This window comes from Elgaria multicarinata, chromosome 19 (assembly GCF_023053635.1).
Source record: "Elgaria multicarinata webbii isolate HBS135686 ecotype San Diego chromosome 19, rElgMul1.1.pri, whole genome shotgun sequence".
NCBI classification, from domain to species: Eukaryota; Metazoa; Chordata; class Lepidosauria; order Squamata; family Anguidae; genus Elgaria; species Elgaria multicarinata.
In genome coordinates, this window is record NC_086189.1 from 17,897,855 (window position 1) to 17,922,994 (window position 25,140).

At 50.9% G+C, this 25,140-nt stretch overlaps 1 protein-coding gene across 1 annotated transcript in view; it reads left to right on the top strand.

The window, feature by feature from the left end:
* Positions 1 to 6,106: 6,106 nt before the first annotated feature.
* The window catches only part of NSMF (NMDA receptor synaptonuclear signaling and neuronal migration factor), a 30,702-nt gene continuing 11,668 nt past the window's right edge, over positions 6,107 to 25,140 (top strand). The window contains exons 1-6 of the mRNA XM_063144722.1: positions 6,107 to 6,239; positions 16,707 to 16,768; positions 17,889 to 18,419; positions 19,517 to 19,592; positions 20,486 to 20,491; positions 22,128 to 22,196. Coding sequence (XP_063000792.1) covers positions 6,169 to 6,239; positions 16,707 to 16,768; positions 17,889 to 18,419; positions 19,517 to 19,592; positions 20,486 to 20,491; positions 22,128 to 22,196 — 815 coding nt within the window. The 5' untranslated portion in view covers positions 6,107 to 6,168. The remainder of the gene's footprint in view (positions 6,240 to 16,706; positions 16,769 to 17,888; positions 18,420 to 19,516; positions 19,593 to 20,485; positions 20,492 to 22,127; positions 22,197 to 25,140) is intronic.

A 25,140-nucleotide genomic window follows, 5' to 3' on the forward strand; every position in this document is an offset into this window, starting at 1 on the left:
CCTGTGCCATGGGCCAAATTCGTTCTGCACCTCGGGCTGGGCCTCGGGGAGGTGGGGGGGGGGCGGGGCGGGGGGCTTCCCTGAATCAAGGTGTGAGGCCATATATTGGGGAGGAGGTGAAGGGCGGCCGCTTGGGAGATGCGTCGGACCCATGAAGTCACAGTGCGTGGAGATGTTGGCTCCGTTCAGACGCCACGTTAGTCAACGCAGTCGCTCCCCACACAACACGTTCAAACTCCGCCGTTGCGTCACTGTGGGCTACCGTGAAGTTGCGTAACTGTCAGCGCGGCGTTTGAGGGACAGTTCTTCCGTCCTCTCTCCTCCCCCGGTCCTCCCGATGGTATCCCATCAGCCGTTGCTGCAAAAAAACCAATCCCAGCGGCTCTCCTAGAGTGGCGCTCGCTCCTTTCGCCACTCTTGCCAGGGAACTCCGTAGCCGGCGGGAAAAGTCGACGCTTTTAATAGTTTATGTGTTTTATCGTTGTAAGCTGCCTTGTGTGGGCTTTTGCCCTGAAAGGCGGGCAAGAAACATCTTAAATAAAAATTAAATAAATTCTTCCCAGCGACAAGCCGTGGGTTGTGGGGCGGTAGGGGGTGGGAAGCGAACAGTTCTCCGGACGTCTCGTGTTGAAATCGTCCTTCTGGCAGCCGGGGAACATTGTGTGGTGCGGTTTTCGCAGGGAACGTGGTGTTTCGGAGACGAGAGCCGTGTAGGCAAAGCGCTTCCTGGCGCTGGAGCTGCGATTCGGCTCTGACCTTTTTCTCAGAAGCAGATGGAGCGCGTCGACTCTCAGCATATGAATCGGTTTCGCTCGGTGCTTCAAGGGAGGGGAGATGCTTCTCCCGACTTCGAGGCTCTTTGAGCTGGATGAAAAAATGTGGGACCAGTTCGTCCGGTCTGTCTCTCTTTATACAACTCCGATTATTCATTAAATGTGTGTGTCGCTTCCTTCAGCTGAAGCGATCTCCGAGCAGCTTGGGGGATAATCCTATGCCTGTTTAGGCAGGGAAAAAATGCCCTGCAGTTTCCAGCATTCCTCAGCCAGCTGTTCTGTGATGGTGTAAGAAAGCTTCTCGAAGCACCCTATAACTGTGTCCCCCTCATCAGGACGGGGGCGGGGGGAAAAGAGAGCAATTCAGGAGACGTGAATCTTCCTTTTTCAATCTCCGGAAAGCCTCTCCCAACAACTCCGCTGCCTCCCGAAATTTCACCAGGCATAGTCCCTGTGCTTGCAAGCATATCTTCATGAGGACTGGGGGCTTGTTTCAAACGCGCAGGCGGTCAGCAGCAGCTGTCGGGGTAATGGACGCCTTCCTTGCCCCCCAAGTCCGTTTATATATTCTGGAAAACTTAACTGCAGTTCTATGCTGGTTTACTCAGAAGTAAACCCTATGGCGTTCGATGGGACTTCACGCTAGGAAAACGTGCGCGGGGTTGCAGCCCGAAGAAGTACAGAAATATTCCTAATTCTTTGCGTTCAAGAAACATTTTGCAGTGCAACAGTGCTGAAAGTAACGTCTATATATTTCACCGCAAAATGATCAGTTCACCCCCATTTTAACTAATCCGGCCGTGCATTTTTGCTGTTTCTGATAATGAAATGTGTCAGCTTAACAGTTTGTCTTCTCTGTTGGTTCCCCACCTCCCACCCCGTTTTCTTTATCCACCTTTGAATTGTTTGTTGCCTTTTGTCGCCTGGGACAATTAATATTATTTTTTTCTGCAGTCATTAAACTTTAAAATTATTTCCACGTCCGCTTGTCTTAATACATCCTTTTGGAGATCCATCAAAACAATGCTGACGTCTAGTGCCCATTATCTTTTTCTAATGTCATTGGGAGGCTCCTTAATGTCGCTGATAATTAAAGTTCGCCTTGCCAGGTCTCAGCAATGTCCTTTTTAGCTTTTCTTTTAGGCTAAACGCAGAACTCTTCTTCCAAGTCCGAGCACATCAACTGGCTTTGCTGAACCTGAGCCGTTCTCCGTTCTCTGCAGGGCCTCCATTGCAAAGCAGAAGCACCCACGTTAGCCTTACTGGTGCTATGCACGGAGTGGCAATATTTAAAAACAGCTGAGCCAGGTGTCCCCAACCTTTTTATATAAGAAGAGCCCTGCAGGATCAGGCCAACTGAAAGCTTCCTTGACACTGCTCCTTAACTATGCTGGCGGACTTGATGCTACCTGGGTTAACTTGTAATATGCATTCTAGCGGAGCTTCTGTTACTAGTTTGACCTCTAAGCATTGGACAAAATCCTCCTGGAGTTGCTCCTCTTTCTCCCCTTGCAACCTGCTTGTTCGCCGGCCTCTCCCTCTCGCTGAGACAACAGAAGTGGTGAGAAAGAGGAGCAAGAGATACCGCAGCCTCCTTGCTCCCTGGCCAAGCAAGCAAGTGGGAGCAATGATGAAGAAGAGGAAGAGAAGCAAGAGCATTTGATGACCATGGTGGTGAGAAGGTGGGTTCACTGAGGGAGGAGGCCCACTGATGGTGTCTTGTTCAAGGGTCCTCCAAAACCTGGAAGAAGCACTGGACAAGGTACATTGCTTCTGTACAAGGAGGTTCCATTCATCAGGATGACAAAAGGATGCTAAACCCGACTCTGAAACCCGACTATGCAGCCGGGGCCGCATAAAACGGCTTCCGCTGGCCGGACTTCATCTCTGCAGCGACGGATCGGATGAAGGCATTGCTTTGCTCATCCGTTGCCTTGCCCAGCTCGAAAAGAGTGCATGTCATCCACCTCTTCTCCCACCCCCCTCCCCCAATCTCTGGAGCGCAGAGATAAACTTCATTAATTGTTCTGCTGGCTGCTGTCCCCTGGAAAGGCTAAGCAGCGCTTGGAAATCGTAAAAGAGGAGCCCGGGTGCGTGGAAAGAAACGTAGCGGCTTCAGAAGGGTGGATGGCTTGGATCTATGTCAGGTCTACTCTTTTCTGCCAGCTCGACCTGTAGAATTTCTGCCTGCTGTGCCACGGTCGGACGCGCAGCAGCCCTGTTAGGAAAACCGTGGCACTGTTCATGCTACCCTTTGTAATCCCAGCACAAACGATCGAGGTGGTTTGGGATGGCGGGCATTTTTCCAGAAAGTCCGGCCAATAAACGCGGCGGCACGTAAGCCCTGATCCCACAGGGCCGTGCCCGCAAGCAGCCGCACAAGACTTTTCCAAACCATCCAAATCTGCCCCGTCACAACACGTAAACAGGCACGTACTTTCTTGATTGACATAATTTCCCCCAATTATGCTATTTGGATGTTTGATAATGAGCAGATCTTTTGAGCGTCTCAGTCCCTGATTGATCGATTGTGCCGCCTCGGTAGGGAATGACAGCTCCGGAGAACATCTGCTCAGAGACCGTGAAACTGGGAGGGAGGGAATTAATTTGCACGCCAATTTTTTTTGATATAACCGGCAGGCCGAATGACATCCACACCGGCCGCTGTCTCTGTGTCAACGACCCACGACATGCTAAATCTAGATGACACCTTGAAAAGGCAAGCTCTCGTCCCTCTCTGCGAGTAAACTTAGTCCCTGGTAGGTGCCCAGGCCTGTACTTCCGCACATCTTTGAACTTTGGGATTCCCCAGATGGAACTTCGTCCCCGTTGGACCGTTTATTATTTATTTATTTAATAGATTTATATACCGCTGAATGTATTTCAAAATATCTCTAAGCGGTTCACAAAATACATTAGAATTAGGGCTGTGCACACAACCGCACCCCGGGCGTACAGATTGCCCGTGCTTTGGAAAGGAGGGGATGCAGTGCTCAACAGAACCCCATGACTGCTAGCAAAACTGACATAAACGACGCCACGTCAAAAGAAATTGTGCAAATATTCTTCTCTTGCGCTGTGGATCCCGGCCGGAGAATTTGCTTTCCCTCAGTGCAGAATTTCGGTTGCTTGGGCCCAGAATTTTAACGCTTTTCTTTTTTTTAAAGCCCATGCCAAGTCCTCTTTTGCAACAAAGCTATCCTGACGGTGCTGTTCCTTTCTAAGGCTTGCGTCACAGAGGACTGATGGATAGACGTGTGGACGGTGATCGTGCCTTTTGTGGCAATGCTAGAGGCTTTAAAGAAAAGGAACACGGTGGTCACAGCCGTTGAACAGAGGAACCCAGCTGGGCTTAGCCGCCGAGGCTGTTTCGACAAGCTCACAGAGCTCACAACTCCGAGGCACTTAAGTTATGCCGGGAAGATTCCCCGGAGGGGGAAATAAGCTGAATAGATCCACACCTCACAGCATTTGTGATGGTTAGCGGAGCTGAATGGAAGGGAGATAATTTATTTATTTTCGTGCGGATAAAATCGCAACTTCGCCCTGCACGGAAATGCTCTGACCTTCACGCCCCATTTCTGTTCTGAGGCCTGTCCTGTGGCAGGGCTGTACCACTTTGGATCGCAAGTGGGGGCTGTACCGCTTCAGACCGCAAGCAGCGGGGTGGTGCCGGGGGAAGGGGACTCATCACGCAATGGAATAGTCCTCTTCCACACCACAACGTTCCCTTGCGCAGAGAAAAGCGAGTGTGTTGCAGGAGAAGGTTAGGCAAAGCTAGATTTCTATGTTCAAGGAAACGTGATGTAATGGTAAAATTAAAATGTGGGCTTTTGGTCTGAGCCAGCAAGGTTGTTTCCCAAACAGAGACTGGGCTGCTGTCTGCCAAGGATGCTACAATTGCATCTTGCATTGCAGGTCCTCCAGAAGGTTTGGAGTCCGACTCCCATATGCCCCGGCCAACATGGCCACGGATCAGTTATCAAGGCAGTTAGAGCCCCAAATATCTCATGGGCACCAGGATGTTGCAGTGAATGACCCCCAAGGCCCCTTAGCGGTTCTATGATCCTCCATACAAAAGCCATGTTCTAAGCAGGTAGAAAGCAAGCATTTCAGGGACCATTTAGAACAGTTTTCCTTAACATGCTAGCTTTCTAGAGGCAGCCTAATGTGACCAGATACAAAAGAAGGCAAGGCTCCTGCAGCTTTAGCTGTTGTGCTGAAGAGTGTATTTCACCAGGTGCTGCATGCATACAAATGACACCTGCTGCAATTCCCTTTTCTAGACAACTGTTAAAGATACAGGAGCCTGGTCCTCCTTTCCATTTTGTTGTTGTTTATGTGTTCAGTCGTTTCCGACTCTTCGTGACTTCATGGACCAGCCCACGCCAGAGCTTTTTGCCACCCCTAGCTCCCCCAAGGTCAAGTCTGTCCCCTCCAGAATATCATCCCTCCATCTTGCCCTTAGTCGGCCCCTCTTCCTTTTGCCTTCCACTTTCCCTAGCATCAGCCTCTTCTCCAGGGTGTCCCGTCTTCTCATTATGTGGCCAAAGTACTGCAGTTTTGCCTTTAATACCATTCCCTCAAGTGAGCAGTCTGGCTTCATTTCCTGGAGTGTGGACTGGTTTGATCTTCTTGCAGTCCACGGCACTCTCAGCATTTCCCTCCAACACCACAGTTCAAAAGCATCTATCTTCCTTTGCTCAGCTTTCCTTATGGTCCAGCTCTCGCAGCCATAGGCCACTACGGGGAATACCATTGCTTTAACTATGCGGACCTTTGTTGTCAGTGTGGTGTCTCTGCTCTTAACTATTTTATCAAGATTTGTCATTGCTCTCCTTCCAAGAAGTAAACGTCTTCAACGTAGAATGTTTCCTCCGGCTGGATGGATAGAAGACGACGACCTTGCACTCTGCGCTTCCTCAGAGGCACTCAGCCCGCTTGGCACCGCTAACTTGGGCATGGCCGGGGGAGCGCTCTCAATTCTAGCTGCCCCCCCCCTTCTCATCCTCTCCAGGAGGGGAGGGCGAAAGGGAGGGGCTGCCCGGGCTGCCCAAATATAGGCATGCCGCCACCCGGCCTTCCTGCGCTCCGCCCCATCGGCTCTCTCCTGCGGCTCCGGAGCCGCAGTCAATGGGCAGCCGCGATGCGCGCCGAGGGGCGGCCGGATCGGGCGGCTCCTCCTCCTCCTCCTCCAGCGCCACTCGCGCGGCCCGCCCGGCAGCGGGAGGAGGCGGAGGGCGACGACGGCTGAGCTCGGGCCGCGGAGGCAGCAGCAGCAGCAGCAGCAGCTCTCGGCAACCAGCGCAGCAGCCCGGCCCTGGAGGGGGGCTCCGGCATGGGCGGCGGCGCGGCGCGGCGCTGGCGGCGGCGATGAGGAGGCTCGCTGGAGACCATGGGCACGGCCGTCTCCAAGCGCCGCTCTCTCCGCAACGAGGCCGTGGCGTCGGTGGCGGCCAAAGTCAGGTGAATCACCCCCCCCCCGAGAGGGGGCGAGACCTGGGGGCCGAAGGAGGCGGGGGGGTGCTAGAGGGGGCAGGCGCGCGCGCAAAGGAGCGCGAGGGGAAGGCAGGGGGGCGCGCCGGCGTGCGTAAAAGGTGGTGCGTAAAAGCGAGCGAGGGCGCACAGGAGAAGGGCGTGGGAGTCGCCGCCCCACGCGTCGTGGGATGGGTTGGTGGGGTGGAGGGGGCGAGTGTGCAAAGTAAGGGGGGGGGCGGTGTGCGGTGTGCGCGAGAGTCCGGATCGTGCAAAGCTGTGGGCAGATACGGAAAGGGAGGCGCTGGACAGACGCGGCAGGTGCGTGTCTGTGCAATCAAAGGTAAAGGGAAGGCTGCGATTGTGCGGGGGGGGGGGGGTCGAACGAGTGTGCAAGAAAAGCTTGTGATTCAAGCAGCAACTCCTGGATAAGACACCTGTCTGGCCGTGTGTGTGTGTGTGTGGGTCCCCCACATCAAAAAAAGGAACCCCAGAATGTACTTCCCATCTGCTAGAGCAAAGTACACCCGAACGTCGACGCTGGAAGGATTTGCTTTGGATTGGGTAGGCATGTGCACCTGAGCATTATGGGACGGGGCTCTTGGGCCTTATTTTAGGCGAAGCTGTTCCCTCTTCGCCCCTGCACCAATTTATGGGGTCAGAGATGAAGGCAAGCGAGTGCCTGCTGTGTACCAAGTTTGCTCTCTGTTCCTTCTGGCGGTGTGGAGCCCGTCTCCAGGGCATTGCGTCTTACAGCGTGTGTGTTATTGAGTGCAGGGGGAGATGCTGTCGCCGCGGCCCCCTTTTACTCTCCCGTCATGCCAGCGAGCTGTAAGTGCTACCCTGTATTTTTAGTCCGGCTGTCGCCCTGCACCGGGTGGAAATAGCAGCTGACGTGAAGTGTGAAGTGTTTGGCAGGCTGCCCGGTGGCCGTGGACTGTTTTCTGGCCAAGCCCCAGGGAGCTCACGGCTGCTCCGGTGAACTTCCAGCGCCGTGAATGCAGCACGGAGCTGCGGCTGGGCCGGGGGGGGGGGGGCGGGCTGCCTGCGCAACTGTTGTGACATCTAGTCACCTCCTAAGCCTCAGAACGGGCTCAGCTGGGGTTGAACGCTCCACCTGTGAGGAGATCGTGCTGGGGTTGTGAGTTGGGTGGAGAAGCCCTACCACTCCCCGCCACGTTCTGCTCTTTTCTTGCCCGCCCGCCCCCCGGATCCCTCCAATCTTTAGCTCCAAACAAAGGGGTACAGAAGGACGAGGAAGCTGAGAGGCGACACGAAATGGGAAGACAATGAAGAGCCCTGCGGCGCCTTGAAAACCAACACATTTATTCTGGTATAAGCTTTTGCGCACCGTCCGATGAAATGCATGGCATCCCCGAACGCTTGGGCCAGTGTTGGCCTTTTGGATGATGCAAGACTCTTCGTTGGTTTTGCTGCAACAGGCTAACACGGCCACCGCCGCCCCCTTCATAAAATGGAACTGGAACCCTGTTGGAGGGCTAAAGCCATAAAAACAAAACAAAAAAGGGTATGTAAGATAAATTTAAGATCCAATCCTGTCTGTGTTTAGACACACACAAAATCCTGTAGCTCCCAGAATTCCTCAGTCAGGGCAGTTGATTTGGTGCGTTTTAAAATGAAATGGAGAGAGAGGAAAAACAGCAGCCCAGAGAGCAAATTCAGGTGTTGGGAGAGTGCACCGTATTTAACACAGCGGTATTAAATAATACAAATACCCATATTAAAAAAGATCAAACGCAGGCACTGGTCATATTACTATAGTCAATGCTTTGCATTATCCAACACTTGAGGTTGTACTTTTTTCTTATTTTAGTTCTCATTGCTGCATTTTAAGAGGGAGGTGAAAGACGAGAAGCTGATCTTGCATGGGACGGGAGACTTTCTTTTAAGCGTGAGGAGAGTTCGTGAAATGGGTTTCCAAGAGCAATAGATCACCTGTTCTGGAAGAACGGGCCAGATCTTCTAGGAACCATGTTCCAACAGAGCGCCAAACGAGAGCGCCTTTGAATTTCTGCCTTTCTTCGTGATTCTTGGATTTCTTTTCTACGTTAAGCTGTGATGTGCGGTGTTGGCCACTAACGGAAGTAACCCCTTCTCTGCAACGTTCGCAAGAAGAGCAGGACCCGTTTGTTTCTTTGGTGCAGTGCCATGCTCTGAGCAAGTACAGAGTGTAGCGTTCTTGGATCCCATTACCCCCAAAGTTCCTAGTCCTCATTGTTCTGATGACAGGCCTGCAAAAGTGTGGGTGGTGCTTGCCGAAATCCCAGAAGGGTGCTTTTGACCTCTTTGCCTCCCTCCACAACGGTCGTCTCAAATTAGCGAAGGACGTGTAGATCTACCTTTGCAAACGTATCTTTAGAATAATGAGGGCTAGACGGTTCGTTTGTCAGGGAAACCGAGGTTCTAGATTTTCTGAAAACACTGCACCCTACGTGAGATTCCGTGCATGGTGTGATTTTAAGGTTGGGTTTTTCTTTAAGCGCAGAGCGTACGCAGTGAACCGTAGCAGGGCTGGTTCCAGGTTTTGGAGGGCTCTTTGCCAAGACACCCTCATGGAGTCCACCTTCTCACCACCATGGTCTCCAGCTGCTCTTGCGTCTCCTCTTCCTCCTCATGGCTCCCGCTTGCTGGTTTTACAGACGGAAAGCCAGGGAGCCAGCAGGCCGCGGCGTCTCCTGCTCCTCCTCCTCACCGCCGCCGTCGTCTGGGCCAAAGAGGCAGGCGAACGAGCAGGTTGCAAAGGAGAAGGAGAAACTGCAGCTCCAGGGGACTCTTGTGCACTGAGATGTAGCCCCTCGGCAGCTGCCCGGCTGTGCCGACCCACAACGCCGGCTCTGAACCGCGGCCTCGGCCCTGGAAGCAGTTTGGCTCCCATCCTGCCATGTGGCTGGTGCCGAACCGGGTGGGATGTGAGCGTGCAGTTGCTCCGAGCCCAGATGGTTTGCACCGAGGCAAGGGCAAGGAATAGCCTGTTGGCATTTGCTGGTTTTCCGGACCTCATCTACGGGTCTCTGTGGAGCTTCCTTGCTGGCAAATAGGCCGCAATTGGCTGAAAGCATTGGGAGAAGTTGTTGTTGTTGTTGGTGTGTGTGTGTGTGTGTGTGTGTATAGTCCTGAACCCTTTAAAGGGCCAATAAAGCAGGACATAAGAAAAATTGCAAACGCTGTGCTGCGTCAGACCAAAATCCCATCTAGGCTAGGTTCCGGACAGTGGCAAAGTAGAAGGCTCAGAGAAACCTGCACACCGGGCTTGGGGTATAGTATCCAGCATCAGTCCTATGCAGAGGAGACTCATTGAAATGAATGGGACTTCAGGTACTTATGACTAACTGAAGACTCACTCGTTTCAGTGGGTCTACTCTGTGTAGGACTAACATTGGATACTACCTGTGGACACCGCAGTTCGCTTCCTAGCTAAAGATGTGAAGACCCAGAATACATATGTTTCTTCTTCTTCTTCTTCTCCTCCTCCTCCTCCTCCTCCTCCTGGATGACTGTTTTTCTCCAGTTTTTGCATGGGATGGAGACATTTATATATTTTTTCTGTCTGCCCGCTCCACCAAACAGACGTTTGACGAAACGTGCATGGGATGGCTCCCTAAATGTCCTGCGTTTGCCATGGGATGCAATTTTGTTGCCTAACTCCGTTATAAATGCTGCATGGGAGGACGTGGAAGCAGCAGAATAAGTGTAGGTTTAAGAAGAATGTAAGCATTGCCTATATTCCCATCCTACTGAACCCTTCCGTGGCTCGCCAGATGGCCACGCCTCCTTCCAATAGCCACACCCCTTCCCCAACCCCCTTTTCTCTAACTGCCAATCGTTGGGCGGTTTTCCATTTTTTTGTGCAGTTCCCCCCCCCCCCACCAGCCTAAGGTTTAATTATTAGCAATAAGAGTGTTGAGCTCCTAAACTTTTATACCTCTGGCCCAAATGCCTCTGGTGGCAGCAAATTTGCCCCAAGCCCAGCTTCCTGTTTCCCAGAAGCCTCTCTGGCACAGGCGATCTCCGGATCTGGGAATAAGACATTGTTGCCTCTTGACTAACCATGTCAAGGTCGTCTCCCCACAGCACTATCTGAAGTACCCTTCCTTAAACTGCACCTTCTGGATGCTTTGGACTCCGACTCCTAGCATCCGTGTCATGGGAGATGTAGTCTGAGATTTCTGGAGGGCGCCAGGTCTTGGGAGGCCGACGTGCTTCGCGGTTCTTTTCCAGGTCATTCTCGCAAGGTCACGAGGCTGCGGTTTCCCGTTTTGCAGGGACCGAGGATTTGAGAGAGAGAGGCTGGCTTTTGCAAAGTGCCCCTCGGATCCAGGGACATGCTGGCAGCTGGGCCTAGAGAACAGAACCCTTAAGCGGCACTGGGTGGTTACAGCAACGTGAACTACTGTGGTGCATGATTGAGCAGGGTGACGCCTGGCTAAGAGATTGCGGCAGGACGGATGCCCTGGCCTGGCCCAACAGTGGAACCCTCCTCGGACACTCCCCTCCCCTGCTTCCCCCACCTGCCACAGGTTGCTGTGGAGCTAAAAGCACCCCTCTGCCAGCTGCTGGGGAACATGGGTGGGAGGGTGCTGTTGCACCATGGCCTGCTTTGTTGGTCCCTGGCCAATGGCTGGTCAGCTCCTGTGTGAACAGAGTGCTGGATTCTAGACAGACCCTGGGTCTGATCCAGCCTCAGGGCTCTTCTGATGTTCTTACGCCTGCCTTGGCGATACTCGGAATTGGAGCTCGACGTCTCCCACGTTCCCCAGAGCTTTTCATTTCAGTCCCCGCTCACCCGACCAAGCGCTTCCCAAGATGGCTCATTAAGTTTCGCCTTGACCTGGTTCCTGGTAAACAACTGGATTGCGACACCAGGTTGGAGCGTTCAGCTTTGTGGCGGCTCACAATCAGCTGGGCTGTCTGTCTCCCCATCCAGGACACGGCAGATGGGTGCCGGGGCGAAGCCTTGACTCAGAGAGAAAGAAGAGGGTGTCAGAGAGAGAGGGAGAGAGAGAGAGAGAGAAAGGGGTGTCAGAATGAGAGAGAAAGAGAAGGGGATGTCAGAGAGAGAGAGAGAGAGAAAGGAGAGAGAAAGGGATGTCAGAGAGAGAGAAAAGGTGTCGGAGATATAGAAAAGGATGTTAGAATAAGAGAGGGGGCGAGAGAAAGTGAAGGGGGATCAGAAAGAGAAAAGTGAGTGACTAGTCAACTATTGGCTTTTGCCCCTGAAAGATTCTGCCTGAGAGAATGTACCTCTTGACCGAAAAAAGTCCCCATGCCCTCTCCTAAGTAAAGATACGTAGACGTGGGCTTGTTGCCTCTGTGTGTGTGTGTGAAAAAGAGTGATAGGAAGAGGACGTGCTGGTGAGTCATCTAGGAGTCTTTGTTGCTAGCCAGAGACCCTCTGTGGACTCTCACCACGCCTTCAAACGTTGATGCAAAGCACAACTCCCAGGCAGCTTTGGAGTCGTGCTGTTTGAGCCTCGTCCTTCCCCAAGCTGGTGCCCTCCAGATGGGTTGGATGACAACTCCCAGTATCCTTAGCTGTAGTCTGGGCATTGTCATCCGACACTTCTAGAAGGCACCAGGCTGGGGAAATCGAACGTACGTTGTTCCGTAAGAATGAATGTAGTGATTTTTTTTTACCCTGCTGCATACTGGTTTTTAACTTGATTAATGGTTTAATTTGTTTTTAGCTGTGTATATTTATTGTTTAATATTGTGTAATTTTATCTGTACGCCGCCCTGAGATCCTAGTGATATAGGGCAGGATACAAATATTTTAAATAAATAAAATAAATAATACATAAAATAAAGAGTCAGGACACTTCAACGACTTATATCTAATTAGTTCTAGGGGAGGCTGTGGCCAGCTGTACCCACATCCACTTGGGTCTCATGCTGGACATTTTCTAGGATGGCGGTGACTCACTTCGACAATAATAAAAAGGGCTTTAAAATATATAATTTTTATGTATCTTATGGCATTAATCATGATGCGATTGTAGCTGGTAAGTCATTAGAAGAAGATTTCATGGCTCCTGTGTATTCTGAATGTTTGATCTGTTAGTACAAATAGCCTTTTTGTGTGTTGGTGGGGTTAAGATTGTCCTCTGGGGGGGTGAGACTGAGTCAATTCCCATAGGGAAAGAGTAGAAAAAGGAAGCCAAAGAGGCTGTTCAAGAAAATGCAACCGACCAAGGCAGCCCGGTTTGCCCCAAGAAAAAAACCGAAATCCATATTTATGGAATATATTCATTAGGCCAACTCTTAAGAACTCTCCCTCCAAAATGCATGAGTTTCAGAGATCTCCAGAGCTCTTTATCAGGGAAGTGGTTCTAAAGCAACAGGTTTGGGGACGGGATAGAAGTGCTGAGTGGTGTAGTGAGGACGCCTACAAGGCCAAGGTCTTAAGACAGGAGCCCTGTCCTCCTTTTCATATGGTCACCCTAGGCATGTCTATAGGAAAACAGTAACGTGAATACAGAGCAGGGTGACCCTATGAAAAGGAGGACAGGGCGCCTGTATCTTTAACAGTTGCATAGAAAAGGGAATTTCAGCAGGTGTCATTTGTATGCACGCAGCACCTGGAGAATTTCCCTCTTCATCACAACAGTTAAAGCTGCAGGAGCTATACTAGAGTGACCAGATTTAAAAGAGGGCAGGGCACCTGCAGCTTTAACTGTTGTGATGAAGAGGGAAATTCTCCAGGTGCTGCGTGCATACAAATGACACCTGCTGGAATTCCCTTTTCTATGCAACTGTTAAAGATACAGGAGCCCTGTCCTCTTTTTCATAGGGTCACCCTAAGTAACTGAGACTTGGGAAGGTCGTTTCAACCTTTTAAGAACGGAGAAAAACGTGCACAATAGAGACCCCTTCAAGGTTGGATTTGGCCCACGGGGCTATGGTTCTGCACCCCTGTTTTAGAAGAAAATCATATCTCTCCCCCCAGGGAACCAGCTGTAAAAGGATGCAGCTCCAAAGGTATCTTGAGAAAAAGGGTCTTTTGAAGAAGGGTTTGGAGGTGGTGATGTAAAAAAGGTTCTGGGGAAAAGGTCCAGAAAGGGGATGAAGGGGGAAATTGTGGAACTGTTGAAAGAAGAATGAGGTCTTTGCGGGTGACGGAATTGGGGGAACGAAGGTCACAGGCAGGGACCTTGGGCTAGATTGTGGGGAATAGCTCCCCTTCCCCCTGTAGATAAAATTGGCTTAGTGGCCTTTTAGTGTGTGGGGGGGTAGGGGGTGGACTCGATGCCCTTTTGACCTTTCTGAAAAGAGGGCAGTGCAATATTTCAGCATAGGTTGACAACTAGATTGGTCTAAACTCCTTCTTCCTTTTTTCATAGGCTTGTGGATCTCACCCCCCCCCCCGTAGCATTTTTATTTATTATTACAATTTCGATTTTATTATGTCTTAAGCACTCCCATGGGTTCGGCGCGCTGCTTTTGAGTGCCGCATGTCGCCCCGGGCTGTGTGCGTTTCAGCGCGGGGGTCGGTTCGCCCCTTTATGGGAGCTGCGTTGTTCAACGTGGGGGTGGGGGAAGAAGGCATCCAAGAGCCCTTTCCCCGCGGCTTTACTTTCCAGATTAAGGCCGGCAGGCGATGCTTTTTTTCTCTGCCATTGAATCTAGTCTTTTTTAAAAATGTGCTCGTGGTTTTGGGAGCATCACGCGGCGTAAAACCTTGCAGACTTTAGAAGGTGAAACGCAATGCCCCAAACTCCCCCTTCCTTGGCTGCCATGACCATGGAGTCAAGTCTTTGAGTGCCGGCTTTGCTTTGCCTTCCGGCATTTCGTCCCTGCTTGGTTGGATACCAACACACGCACGGTCTCCTGCTCTAAAATCACATCATTCGGTCGCTGGAAAACTGCTGGGCTCCTTTGCTTCCCTGTCTCTGTCCTCGGCTTCTGTCCCCACTACCTGTCGTTTCCCTCGGGCGCAGTGTGTCGCCTGTTCTCTACGGATCCAGCACCGCGGAACTCCCGGCGTCCCCCACCCCACCCCGTCGCGTCTTCTCGCCTGAACCTAGCGGCTTCACGGAGTGGACTTCCTCGCCAAATTAATGGTTGTCAGAATAAAAGAGCTGGAATAGAAAACTTGATTTCTGCACGATTTCTCTCCACCAACCCTTCCGGCCTTAGGCTATGTCCGTCCCCGGCAATTTGGGGCTTGTTTTTATTTCATTTGTGTTCCTAAATCGGCTTAACGCTTCCGAACCCTCGAGGCTGCGTCATCCGTGCTGTTTTGTCCTACGTGTTTTGTCGGAAGTGCAAGAAGATACATCCGACTTTGCGGTCCGATACATGACCGCAAAATCAGTTTCGCCTTCTATTGCTGCCAAGAGTCCTCCTGTTTCAATTTCCAGACTCCCTAGCTCGTATTTCCTTCCAGAAGCATGACCCAAGGGTTTGCTGGATGTTGCATGCGAAACCTGTCTTAACAAAACTTATAAAGGGAAGCCACCTTTCCACAAAATCCTTTTTATTTGTTCTTCTGATTAATCTATTATGCTGTGTTAAGCTTTCAACTAAAGCTGCTGTCCAAAATTTTGAAAAACCATGCTGCGTTGCAATCCTTAATGGTGCATTTAAAAAAAAAAATTGGGTAGCCCTGTGCCGCTCTGTTCCCGTATTGATCTGCTTCTTCCTTTTTGGATTTGATGTCTGTCCTTTTGGTGAAGCACAGAGGGTTTTGTTTATGTCTTAAAACAATGGTCTTTCTTGGCACACGTTGGAAACTTTGCCGAGATGTACAGCAACCGAGCACAATAGCAGTGCCCTGCCTGGAAGGACATGGGGACATCTGTGCGGGTTTGAAGAACAGGCCGGGTCTTTTTCAGTCTCGTGCGGGTGCTGGTGGGGAAGTTAGATTTCTTTTTGGTAGGTCGGCGAGTAGATGGACAGCTCTTCATTATGTGTAGCGTGGGATTAGTTCGTTTTAAGCAAAGGAGGGGAGACAGGATGGTGAATCGTTGCAAAAATATTAAGCCAAGCACAAAATAAGGTGCCTCATCGCAATTAGCGTGGATGTAAGTCTTCTAGTTGGTGAAAGCACGTCATCTATATTTGCTCTGTGATGCTTAGAATGGATGTAGGTCAGTGTTAAATGCATATTGCGGACGTCATGGCCGAGTCAGTACCCGTGATGTGGCATTCACTTTCGCTCTAAGGCAGCCTTCCTCAACCTGGGGCGCTCCAGATGTGTTGGACTGCACCTCCCAGGATGCCCCAGCCAGCTGGCTGGGGCATTCTGGGAATTGTAGTCCAACACATCTGGAGCGCCCCAGGTTGAGGAAGGCTGCTCTAAGGGTTACTTGGAAGATGTATCGTGAAATCTTTCGACATGTCGTGGTTTTTTTTTTAAAAAAAAGCAGCCATAGGGAGTGATGGGGTGTACGTCTAACCTTTTCCCTTGTGCTTTTTTACCAGTCTCCCCCCAATAAAATATGCTATCTCTCTCTCACACACACAGAGAGAGCCTAATAGATCCAGTTACAGTGTAAGACCATAGGAAGAGCCCTGCTGGATCACACCAATGGTCCATCTAGTCCTGCATGATGTTCACACAGTGGCCAGCCGGCTGTTGATCCTCTTCCCTGTGTCCCAGCTTTTGGTTGCAGACCATTAAATGGGTCAACCCTTTCCCTCCCATAGTGCATAGAATCCTAGAATCATAGAATAGTAGGGTTGGAAGGGGCCTAGAAGGCCATCAAGTCCAACCCCGTGCTCAACGCAGGAATCCACCTTAAAGCATCCCTGACAGATGGCTGTCCTGCTGCCTCTTGAAGGCCTCTAGGGTGGGAGAGCCCACCACCTCCATAGGTAACTGGTCCCATTGTCGTACTGCTCTAACAGTCAGGACGTTTTTCCTGCTGTCCAGCTGGAATCTGGCTTCTTGTAACTTGAGCCCATTATTCTGTGTCCTGCACTCTGGGAGGATCGAGAAGAGATCCTAGAGTGACAGCCTTTCAAGGCCTTGAAAAGTGCTACCATGTCTCCCCTCAGCCTTCTCTTCTCCAAGCTAAACATGCCCATTTCCTTCAGCCTCTCCTCATAGGGCTTTGTTTCCAGACCCCTGATCACCTTCATTGCCCTCCTCTGAACCCCCTCCACCTTGTCTGCATCCTTCTTGAAGTGTGGTACCCAAAAGTGGACACAATACTCAAGATGAGGCCTAACCAGTACCAAACAGATGGGAACCAGTACCTCACACGATTTAGAAGCTATACTTTTATTAATGCAGTCCAAAATAGCATTTGCTTTTTTTGCCACTGCATCACACTGTTGGCTCATATTCGGCTTGTGATCTACAGCCATTCCAAGATCCTTCTCACTTGTTGCATTGCTGAGCCATTTTATTGGAATAAACTAACTTTTCCACTCCTTCCCCCTTCTCTCTCCCTCTCTCTGCCATCCTGTGCTTTCGTACATCTTGGCTACGTGAAGAGCGGCAAGGGCCTTTGGGGATTACCTCTCCCAAAACCATCCGGAGGAGAAGAATGGTTCAGGTACAACAAATTCTCTAAGACCCATGCTGGGATTGTGTGTGTGTGTGGTTTTGTTTCAAACGAATGCTAGCACATCTGCAGCTCTGCTGTAAACTTCAGCTAGGAGAAGCTGAATAGGTAGAATAAAAACCAGCTTAATTAAACACGTGCTTAATTTGCGTAATGGAAACGGCTGGTCTTTGCTGTAATCGTTCGGGAGCGTGGGAAAGGCAGAATGCGGTCAGCCTAAAAATTCCTCTGTCTGAGATCCTCGGCTTTGCTTTTGAGTTTTGAACGTTCTAGTCCTCATGGGCGCATTTGTTGAGATATTTATCAGCCACTGATTTGAAAGGAAATTCCCCAAATGCGTAACAATAGTTGTAGTAGTAGAAATAATAAGTATGTTTCGACTTGCATGGTTAATGTTTGGCGAACTCTCAGGAGAAAGAGGAATGGCTGAATGTATTTGCAGTAGCGTGGGATCCAGTGATTTCCGTATTCATTAGTTTAAAATATTTTTATGCTGCTTTTAAAGTTAGGAAACCTTCTCAAGATGGCTATGTTCTATACGTAAATTGCAAAACAATTAATTAAAACAGCAGCATTAAAATACCACTTTAATATGTAGTATATTACTTACCTTTGCCTTTATGAGCAAGAAATTTGGGAGAAATTCATTCAGCTCGCAGTTTATGTGAGCTTAACGAATTTTGTGTTGTAATTCCAATATGTGAAGCAGAATGTCTCCAAATTTTGCAATAGATTCCTCAAATAAAAAAGAAACCAGGTATAAAAGTGCATTTATTTGAGAGAAAATAATATTTAAAAGGGTATTATATTAGGAAAATGGCTTGCAAAAAGAAAAATATTAGGCGGAAATGCCCCTATTAGGAGAAACGTGCAGCCAAGATGCTTATGAACTTTCAAGCCAACTTAAAAAAAAAATCTCCAAAGTTCAGGACAAATCAAACCTAAGACTGGAGAAATGAGAGACAGAGAAAGACTGAAATTGACAGATTCATCCCTCGCTAGTCTATTACAGGTCTCTGTACACTTGCTAGGCACATCTGTTTACATTGTTAAGTGCCAATTGCTGGGCACTTCTGCTTACGTTGTTATGTGCCAATTGCCCTTCTTCCAGATCACTTGCTGGCGGAATCTTACGTCGGGCAAGAGGACTCCCCGGAGATGCACCAGGCGGCCCAGAACAAGCGGCGGCTGTCGCTCATTTCTGACGGCAAGTTTGAGAGGAGCTTCTCGGAAGAGCGTGGCGAGAAGCTGGCGGGCGACGGCCCCAAGCCCCGTGTCTACACCATCTCCGGCGAGAGGCCCATGTTCTCCCAGCACCAGAGCGAGAGCATGGAGCTGGTGGTCATCAAAGGAGCCGAGGAGGAGGAGGAAGAGGAGGAGGAAGATTGCTCTCAGGGTCAGCCCCTGCAAAATTCTGGCAGCTCTGATAACATCGGCAAGCGCTGTAAAAGCGGTTGGGCGGCCAGCCGCCAGGTCTCCAAGGAGTGCCCCGGCTGTACCCACATGGGCTCTCCTACCCAGCATGCCTTTGACCTGGAACACCACCACCACCACCACCACCATCACCACCACCATCAGGCTGGTGAGACGGGCTGGCGCCGGAAAAAGCTGGAGAGAATGTATAGCATTGACCGGGTGTCAGGTGGGTGTGGAGTGGTGGAGCTGCCGCGTTTCGCTAGAGCTAGTTTGTTGATCCAGATCAACGCAGCTGCCTGTGATTCTGGATGCCTTTGGGGTGTGTGGTTAGGGGAGGGCCATGATGAGCAACCCCACGTTAAATTTTTAAGTCTTCCTGAATCTCCCGCTATTCGGTTTTATCAGAATGTTGCTTACTTTCATACTACTGCTACTATTATGTTTATTTCTTACCCGCCTCTCCCTCTGGATTGAGGCGGGGTACAACACAAATACAAAACACCATAAAATACATATGACTGATTGAAAACATATAAAACTAATACATGATTAAAAGGCAGCCCCTGCCAAGGGAAGTGAGGCAGGTGGCTACCAGGAGCAGGGCCTTCTCTGCTGTGGCACCCCGGCTGTGGAATGAGCTCCCTAAGGAGGTTCGCTTGGCACCTGTACATTATATTCTTTTAGATGCCAGGTGAAGACCTTTTTATTCTCCCAGTATTTTAACAGTCTATAAATTAATTTGAACTTGCTGTTCTAAATTTGTATTTTAAATTTGTATTTTTGCATTGCTGCGTTTATATTGTATTTCATATTATGGTTTTATACTGTTGTTTTATACTTGAATTGTCTTAATTTTGTAAACTGCCCAGAGAGCTTCGGCTATTGGGCAGTATAGAAATGCAATAATAAATAAATAAATCTTAAAATTCCACTGGGTAGGCCTGCTGGAAGAGATCAGTCTTCAAAGCTTTCTTGAATGCTAGTAGACTGTTAAGTTGACGAGTCTCCTCCAGCAGACCATTCCACAGTCTGGGAGCAGCAGAAGGGAAGGTCCTCTGGTTAACGGTTGTCAGCGTAGGTTTTGCTGACTGGAGTAAATTCTTCCCAGAGGACCTGAGTGCGCGGGGCGGATTGTACGGGAGAAGGCGATCCCGCAGGTAACTTGGACCCAAACCATGTAGGGCTTCAAAGGTAATGACCAACACTTTGTCCTTTGCCCGGAAACTAATTGGCATCTTTGACTCTGCTTTCTCCACATCGTTTTATAAACTCCGATCACGTTTCCCTTGGATGCTCATGGCTCTGGTTGTGTCCTCCTTCCAGACGATGTCCCCATCAGGACCTGGTTTCCCAAAGAGAACCTCTTCACTTTCCAAACAGCTACAACAACTATGCAAGCGTAAGTGAACGATAGAGATGCGCGGCGTGGCGGGGACGTGATGAGGCTGTTTGAGCCGCGAAAAGTCTGCGTGCCTTTCGCTTCCCCCGTCCGTCCTTCTCTTTCTTCAGAGAGCGTAGTTTTATAGCGCTGTTCCCGTCCGGGGCTCGTAGAACGGGGTGGTGGTGGACCCTCTTTCGACCCGGGGCCCGCATTCTATTCCGGAGAAGCTCTTGAGGGACGCGGCCCTCGCATTTGGGATCTCAGAGCCCACCTCTGCCCTGGACTTCGGTTCTTGAGCACGTTTTCTTTTAGTCTCACCAGTTTGGTTCCTGGGAAATGAGTATTTCCCGACATGGCAGCCATTCTATGAACAGCCAAATGCACACAACCCTCACGACAGCCATTTTGTGAGAGCGCCCGTGACTGTCTCTCAAAATTCCAAATGTACCTAAAAACATTGAGGGGCTTGTTTTAATTCTGACATTTTTTTAAAAAAGAAAGAAAACACCTCCCTTACGAAGTTCTGGTGGTGCTAGTAATGAATTGCTTCCTGCCATTTCATTTCTTTTCTTATATTTCTATACAGCCCCATAACAAGACTCTCTCTGGGCAGTTCAGAAAAACTTAACACCCTTAAAAAACACATTATACAAAGTGCAAAACTGTGCCTTTGTCCAGACCTTTGAAATGGAATAATTCCAGAATGTAGGCTTTGATTTTTATTTTTTAAAACTTCAGTGTCAGATATTATTATTATTATTATTATTATTATTATTATTATTATTATTATTATTATTATTTGCTGTTGCAGAAAAAGTTCTAGCCTGAAAAGGGTTTCTTTACTAATGCCTCTTCTTTCTCGCGCTCTCTTTCTCTCCCGCCTGCTTCTCTGCTTTCTCTTGGATCTTCAGCATCTCGTAAGTACTGTGAGAAATTCACATTCCCTTTTCTGGATTGTTTATTGGCATCCCAGGGCAAGGTCCCACAGTTCCCTGCCGCGTTTGTCCGTACGTGGCTGCACAAAAAAAGGACCCAAAGGCATCCCAACCTCTCCTTGTGCGCCTATTCCTGAATCTGCGTACGAGGGGAAGATGGAATTTCCAGGGTATCCGCCTCTGTTCCCTTCTCTGCTGCACTGGGTTTGTCTTGCAACCGTGTTCAGCAAGTGGAGGCCTGGAGTTCGAACCAAGCCGCTATCCAGGACTCTACATTTCCTCCTTTGTTCCTTTTTTTGCCTTATCTTTTTCACCGGGGAGACTGGGATTTAGGGATCTTTGAAACATGCTTCCTTCTAGGTTATTTACAACGCAGGTGGGAAGAACAAGGGGTGTCAGGCGTGGCAAGAGATGTTTCCTGGTTTTATTACTGCTTTATTTATATCCCACTCCTCAGTGGGGGGGTGGGGAAGAGTCCCCAGAGTGGCTTACAACCAATCGGGGGGGGGGGGAATACAGTCCTTGCCTGTATTTTCAGACACGACATGCAAGGAAAACATGAAGAGGAGGGAAGAGGAAAATACTCGATACACTGTATTCTTGTGCCCCTCTAGGAGGTTTCCACTGAAACCTGTTGGGCATAACACTATTTTAGTTAAGATCCCTTAAATTAAGTCACATTTGGGAGGCTTGCTTCTTTACTTCTCCAGGGTTGTAAGGCCACCATAGAATTTTAGAGTTGGATGGAGCCAAAGAGATAATCTAGTCCACCCTCCCTGCTGCTCAGTGTGGCTCACGGTGCAGCTGCTGCATCCCTGACAGCTGTTGCTTATAGGAAAACCCATCACTTCCCAAGGCGCTCTCTTTCACTGTCAGACAGCTGTTGCTGTTAGGAAGTTCCCCCTACCATTTAGCCGAAACCTAGTGGTTAGAGCGCTGGACTGGGAGTCTGGAGTTCTGGGTTCTAGCCCACCTTCAGCCATGGAAGCTCACTTGGTGACACTCTCAGCCCACAGGGTGGTTGTTGTGAGGATAAAATAGAGAGGAGGAGGAGGAGGAGGAGGATTATGTACGCCGCTTTGGGTTCATTAGAGGAAAAATGGCGGGATAGAAATGCAATAGATACATAAATCTCATTATTTCCTCTCTGCTTCTTCCCTCGCCAGTAGGGGTGGAGTACTAAGTTGCTCAGCTCTTTCCCAATACTGTAAATTCCACGGTGCGGAGCGTAAGCAGAGGGAGAGAAATAAAATCTGGTCCTGCTGCCGCGGTGGCCGTACGAAATGCGATGCTCTTTGCCCATGCTCGTGGGATGCGCAGGCTCGTGGGCGCTTCTCCTCCCCCCCTGCCCCCAGTGACATGCCCGTCCTCTCTTCCGGCCCACCCCGACCCCTGTCCAACCTCGTCTGTGGTCCGTTTTGTGGCTCGCGTCTCTTCCTCCGGGGGCACACCTCTTCCCTGGGAGCTTGCGTTCCCCTCGTTCTCTCTCGCGCTCTGTCCTGTGCGGTGGTGTAGCTGTTGGTGGTGGTGCTGGTGTTCTTTCGCTCCTTCATGTCGTCCGCCGCTTTTTCCGAAGCTGTCCTGGTTTGGTTTTAATGGCTTCAAACTGGTTCCCCAGGGCATTCAGGGGCTACGCGGAGAGGAAGAGGCGGAAGCGAGAGCATGACTCTGCGGCTCTGATCCAGAGGTACGAGGGTGCGTCCTTTCCTCGCACGGGGATACCGCGCCTTGCCTTGTGGTTGCATGGGCCAGCTGCAGGCGGGGGGCGGGGGCGTTGCTTTTTCCAAATTCCGGCGCTGCGTCGCCGCAGGTGCCGGGGTCCTCCGTGCCAGAAACCCTTGCCGGAAACACCGGATGCGAAAGGAAGTAAGGCGGGCCGCTTCTTTCGTTCTTAACGGGACACCGTCACTCCAAAAGCAAGCTTGGCGAGGGCTTGAAGCCAAAGATTTACTCATGGGGAGGGGTTTGCACGGCACAGGCGTCTTGCCCCTCCCGGATAGTGGCAAAGTGAATTGCCCCAAAGGTGGTTTGTGCATTCGCTTGGGTCCAAAGCGCGCCTGCAGCTGTCAAGATCCAGGCACGAAGGGAGCAAACGTGCCTCTTTACCCACGCTGAGCAGGGCCTGTGGGCCGAATCCACCCAGCAAAGCAATATTATTTGGGCCCTGACAATCTGTATCATCATCATCGTCGTCGTCGTCGTCGTCTCCATATTGCAAACAGAGAGGCTGAGGTGGTGCGAATTGCCAAGGGCGAGATGAGATTTGAACTGGAGGAAGTCCAGGCCTGGCATTGAGGGTGGGCATGGGCGGGCAGCTACCAAGGGCCCACACCCCAGCAGGGGCCCACTGGACTCCCTCTTCCTCTCCCCCCTTGAAACCTGCTTGTTCCCCTGCCTCTCGCTCCGGCCCAGGCCACGGAGGTGGTGAGGAGGAGGAGCCGGAGCCAAAGAACGCAGACTCATGGAGGGAGAGGACTGATGGAGGGCGTCTTGGCCGAGCGCCCTCCCAAAGCCGGAGCGGGCAGTGGCCTCACCAGCCGCCAACCGTATTCCTGGGTTCGGCCATCCTTGCTTTTGCTGTGCTACGCAGGGGTGCGGGGAGGTTAGAAAGAGAAGGCAAAGGTAACGCGTGTCCCGTTAAGAAGGCTGTGACGGCGCGGAGTTCCTCCGGACGGGCCTCTTGGAGCCGTTGGGCGCCTCCGCTGTCCCCTGGACGTCAGCCGGCGCGGCGCAGTTCAGTTCTCCCTGCTTTGTCTTCCCGGTTTGGGGAGAGCATGTGGCTGGATCGCTTTTGGCAGTGGTGCTTGGCAGCGGCAGGCCCGTCTCGCGTTCCCGTTGCCCGGCTGGCTCAGCCATCGCTGCTGCCTCGCCTTGGCAAGAACCGGCACTGCGGTGCTGAGCTCCCCCCGCCCGCCATCCCAGACCCCTCCGTTCAGGACCTGTTTGCACGTTTGCGAGCCGAGCCGGGCTTGGGATGAACGCTGCCCCCCCTCGCCCCAGGGCCTTCGGCGCTAGGCTGGCCTGCTTCGTCTCCTGGGCTATGAAGGAGAAGCTTTGGGCTGGCACACGTTGGCTCTTGGCGTTGTGCCCGGTGGCCACCTGAAAGGCAGGGCAAAGTCGTAGAGTTCGGGGCTTCTGCTGCGACGGACGGGGAGGCCCTTGCTTCCGGCTGGCTGACAAACCAGGTGTGATGGCGCTGGCTTGTGTGTTTTCAAGAATTTGAAAAGCCCTCCATGCTGCTAGTCCACAGCAGGATAGGGTCTTTTGCAAAAAGACCCGGTGAGGCAGTCCGGTAAGAAGGGAACCGGGCAATGGGGGTGCGTGTCCCTTTTCCAGCCTTCAGGTTGCCTTTCAAGGGGACATTTTGAGGCAAGTTTTTAAAAAGACCCAGAGCAGAAGCATTCTTACGTTTCTGCCAACATTTTTTCCCGTTTTGCCGGTGCCGCCCGGCGGCGATAAACTCTGGGCCACCAATGGGTGTCAATACGCCCGTCGCTCTCCTGGTTTGCCACAAAAATCGACGGAGAGAGGGGAAGCGTGGCTCGGTGAAGGATGAAAAGCAGATTTGGGGCACGGCCCTGCTTTTTGCAGGGCGGATGAGAGCCCCCGCCGTGGGCCCTTTCCGTCCGAAGTAGGGCTTGCTGTTGCGCTTCGGTCCGAATAGGGTTCCCCCACCCCACCCCGGCCCAGCCTAATTGGGCATTCGTTGCTGCGTGCCTGGGCCCAGCAAGGGACTGTGAGTGTCTCCATGGTAACCGGGCCTAGCGTGGATGTGACAGCGGTTGGCCATTGTGTACTCTTGGAAGCAGGGGCTGGTTGTGTTCTCTTCCTCTTCCCTCGCACGCAGCGCGCACGCAGGCACCACGTCCTTTCCGTGACTGAGATCTGTTCTTTCCGTTTGGATCGTTGAAATGCAACCCGCCCCGTCGCCCACCCCTCACACACAGCGAAGGAATTCCTGCATGGTTGCGGTGCCGTGAAGAGACTTCAGATTGGCTTTTTTCCACCCCTCTCCTGTTTCCTCAGCGGGGAAAAGCTCGGAGTCCCTGGAAGTGTCCGTGTGACCATTTGCTTTCGAACATGGCTGCAGGGGATGCAACGGCACCTCTATCCTCCTCCTCACCCGTCCGGCTTCAGTTGCTCAGCGCCAAAACGCAGCTCATTTTACGAACGGCGGAATTCAACCCCCAGGAAGAAGGAACAAAAAAGCCGTTTCTCGCCCTGAATTTTAAACACGCCTTGCCTTGAAATTCGATGTTCTCTCTCACAAACGAACTGTCAGGCGATAAAGATCTGCAATCCTCTCGAAAACCCTTATAGCTAGCAATTTCTGCGTATCAGGGATTCTTTTTTAAACAGAGAGAGAGAGAGAGAGAGATTTACTCAGGAGAATATAGCTTTTACGAGGGAATTTGAAACTCAGTTTGCCCGAGGGAATGTTTGCCCAGATTAATTTTAGCTCTAAGGCTGGGTCGTGGTAGCCACGGCTAGCAAGCTCGCTGCCCCTTCTAATTTTTAATTTATTTCTTCAGTTTTATTTTAACTACTATTTTTTTTTATTAACATGCTCCAGTGCCATCTTTTTGGGGGTTCAAAAGAATTTTATTTTATTTTTAATTTTGGAGTTCAGA